At 40.9% G+C, this 2056-nt stretch overlaps 1 protein-coding gene across 1 annotated transcript in view; it reads right to left on the reverse strand.

Annotated features, from left to right (window-relative positions):
* Window positions 1-1092, reverse strand: part of enpp2 (ectonucleotide pyrophosphatase/phosphodiesterase 2) — a 61914-nt gene extending 60822 nt beyond the window's left edge. Inside the window, 2 exon segments of the mRNA XM_064946935.1 lie at window positions 496-601; window positions 826-1092. Of these exon segments, the coding sequence (XP_064803007.1) occupies window positions 496-601; window positions 826-855 (136 nt within the window). The 5' untranslated portion in view covers window positions 856-1092.
* Between the last annotated feature and the right edge of the window lie 964 nt (window positions 1093-2056).

Raw genomic sequence — 2056 nt, forward strand, 5'->3', positions numbered from 1 at the left:
ATGTATGTTACTCATGTTTAAAGATCATTTAGATGGTAAATGGATTCCATGTTAAGTCTACAGACTGTTGAGTGATTGATTACTTTGTCCCTAAGTCAGTTTAGGATTTAGTTTAATGCCTCTGGAATCAAAGACAGTTTTCTGTCTGACTTGTTTAAAATGGCAAAAGGAAAGTTGGCTTTATATACATTTACAGCCAGAATACATAAAGGCTTTTTCAAAATATACTGTAAAGCTTATTTTGGTAACTAAATTACAGAGAAAATGATTCCGATGTGCTTGTAGTATACCATGCACAATGTTAGTGCAGAACACCTTGTCCCAATATGTCATTATACAAACATTTATTTTTAAATTAACAATTTCAATACAGTAATAGACACAAATAATACCCATCAACTATTGTCAGAGAGAGAGAGATATAGAGAAAGGGAGAGATGGAAGTCCCCCAAAATATCTATATTTTATGCAAAACAGTTGTCCAATCTTGCTTACTGTCTGTCCTTGAAGAAGCAGCGTCCTCTACAGACCTTTCAGGGCGGTCATAAACATACCCCGAGCAGATATCCGAACCACAGACGATGGAGAGGACACAGAACATCTTTGAAAATGAACGAAACAACAGATAAATGGTACAATTCTACAAAATATTGTCACATAAAATGAAACGTGAAACATATGAGGCGATAACGACAAGTCTCCCACAGTAAATATAGCGGGGAGCATGCCAGAACAATCCATCATAACCCGGGTATTCTCTCTTGAACATCCTACATTGTAATATCACAGAGTTTTCTAAACCATCATTGGTCATTTCCATCATACCTGTTTAAATGATATCTTATATTTCCCCATTATGTCAGGTCCGTCCTACAGAATTCATGTGTTTATCGCAGTGGTCCCTGTTCGGTTCTTTACAGTGCGTCCTGACTGCACCCCGACTATCACTAAGACTGAGCGCAAGAACGGTGTGGTGGCCAAGTTTTGTGATTTCAGATGAACACCTGTTCACGGTGCCAAAGTGAGCTTCCTTCCAGCTCTCAATCCACTAAATCAAGTAAAAGTGCTTATGCTGCCGTTTCATTTGACTGCGCGCAGTGCGCGGTAGGATACTAAACAATGAATGCAAGGAGAGACCACCCCGGTGAACGCATAACAATACGCTTTGATACTTTTCAAATCGGTCGCCACTTTGAAATGATCATCATCATCCCCTTGTACTGCAAATGATTTAGAAAACAAAAGGAGAGTAAAACCTCCTTGCTGAAAGCACTGAAAACATCCGAGAACCAGTAATAAACGCATAATAGTCATGGGCGCCTATTCGCAAAACATAAGTTCTCATTGTAAACGGAAAGGGACACATGCGGACGCACACGTGCATTTGTATGGATCATAAAGCCTTACAGAACCAATTTCCAAAGAACCATGATTCTCTGCCGAGTGATGCCTGCTCCTAGTCTGCTCTAGACGAGTGATTTATACCCAAACTAACCCTGGTGGGATTTAAACCCTAACTAACCCTGGTGGGATTTAAACCCTAACTAACCCTGGAACAAGTTATACCCAAACTAACCCTGGTGGGATGTATACCCTAACTAACCCTGGTGGGATTTAAACCCTAACTAACCCGGGAACAAGTTATACCCAAACTAACCCTGGTGGGATTTAAACCCTAACTAACCCGGGAACAAGTTATACCCAAACTAACCCTGGTGGGATTTAAACCCTAACTAACCCTGGTGGGATTTATACCCTAACTAACCCTGGTGGGATTTAAACCCTAACTAACCCTGGTGGGATTTAAACCCTAACTAACCCTGGTGGGATTTAAACCCTAACTAACCCTGGTGGGATTTAAACCCTAACTAACCCTGGTGGGATTTATACCCTAACTAACCCTGGTGGGATTTAAACCCTAACTAACCCGGGAACAAGTTATACCCAAACTAACCCTGGTGGGATTTAAACCCTAACTAACCCTGGTGGGATTTATACCCTAACTAACCCTGGTGGGATTTAAACCCTAACTAACCCTGGAACAAGTTATACCCTA

This window comes from Oncorhynchus masou, chromosome 29 (assembly GCF_036934945.1).
Source record: "Oncorhynchus masou masou isolate Uvic2021 chromosome 29, UVic_Omas_1.1, whole genome shotgun sequence".
Taxonomy (NCBI): domain Eukaryota; kingdom Metazoa; phylum Chordata; class Actinopteri; order Salmoniformes; family Salmonidae; genus Oncorhynchus; species Oncorhynchus masou.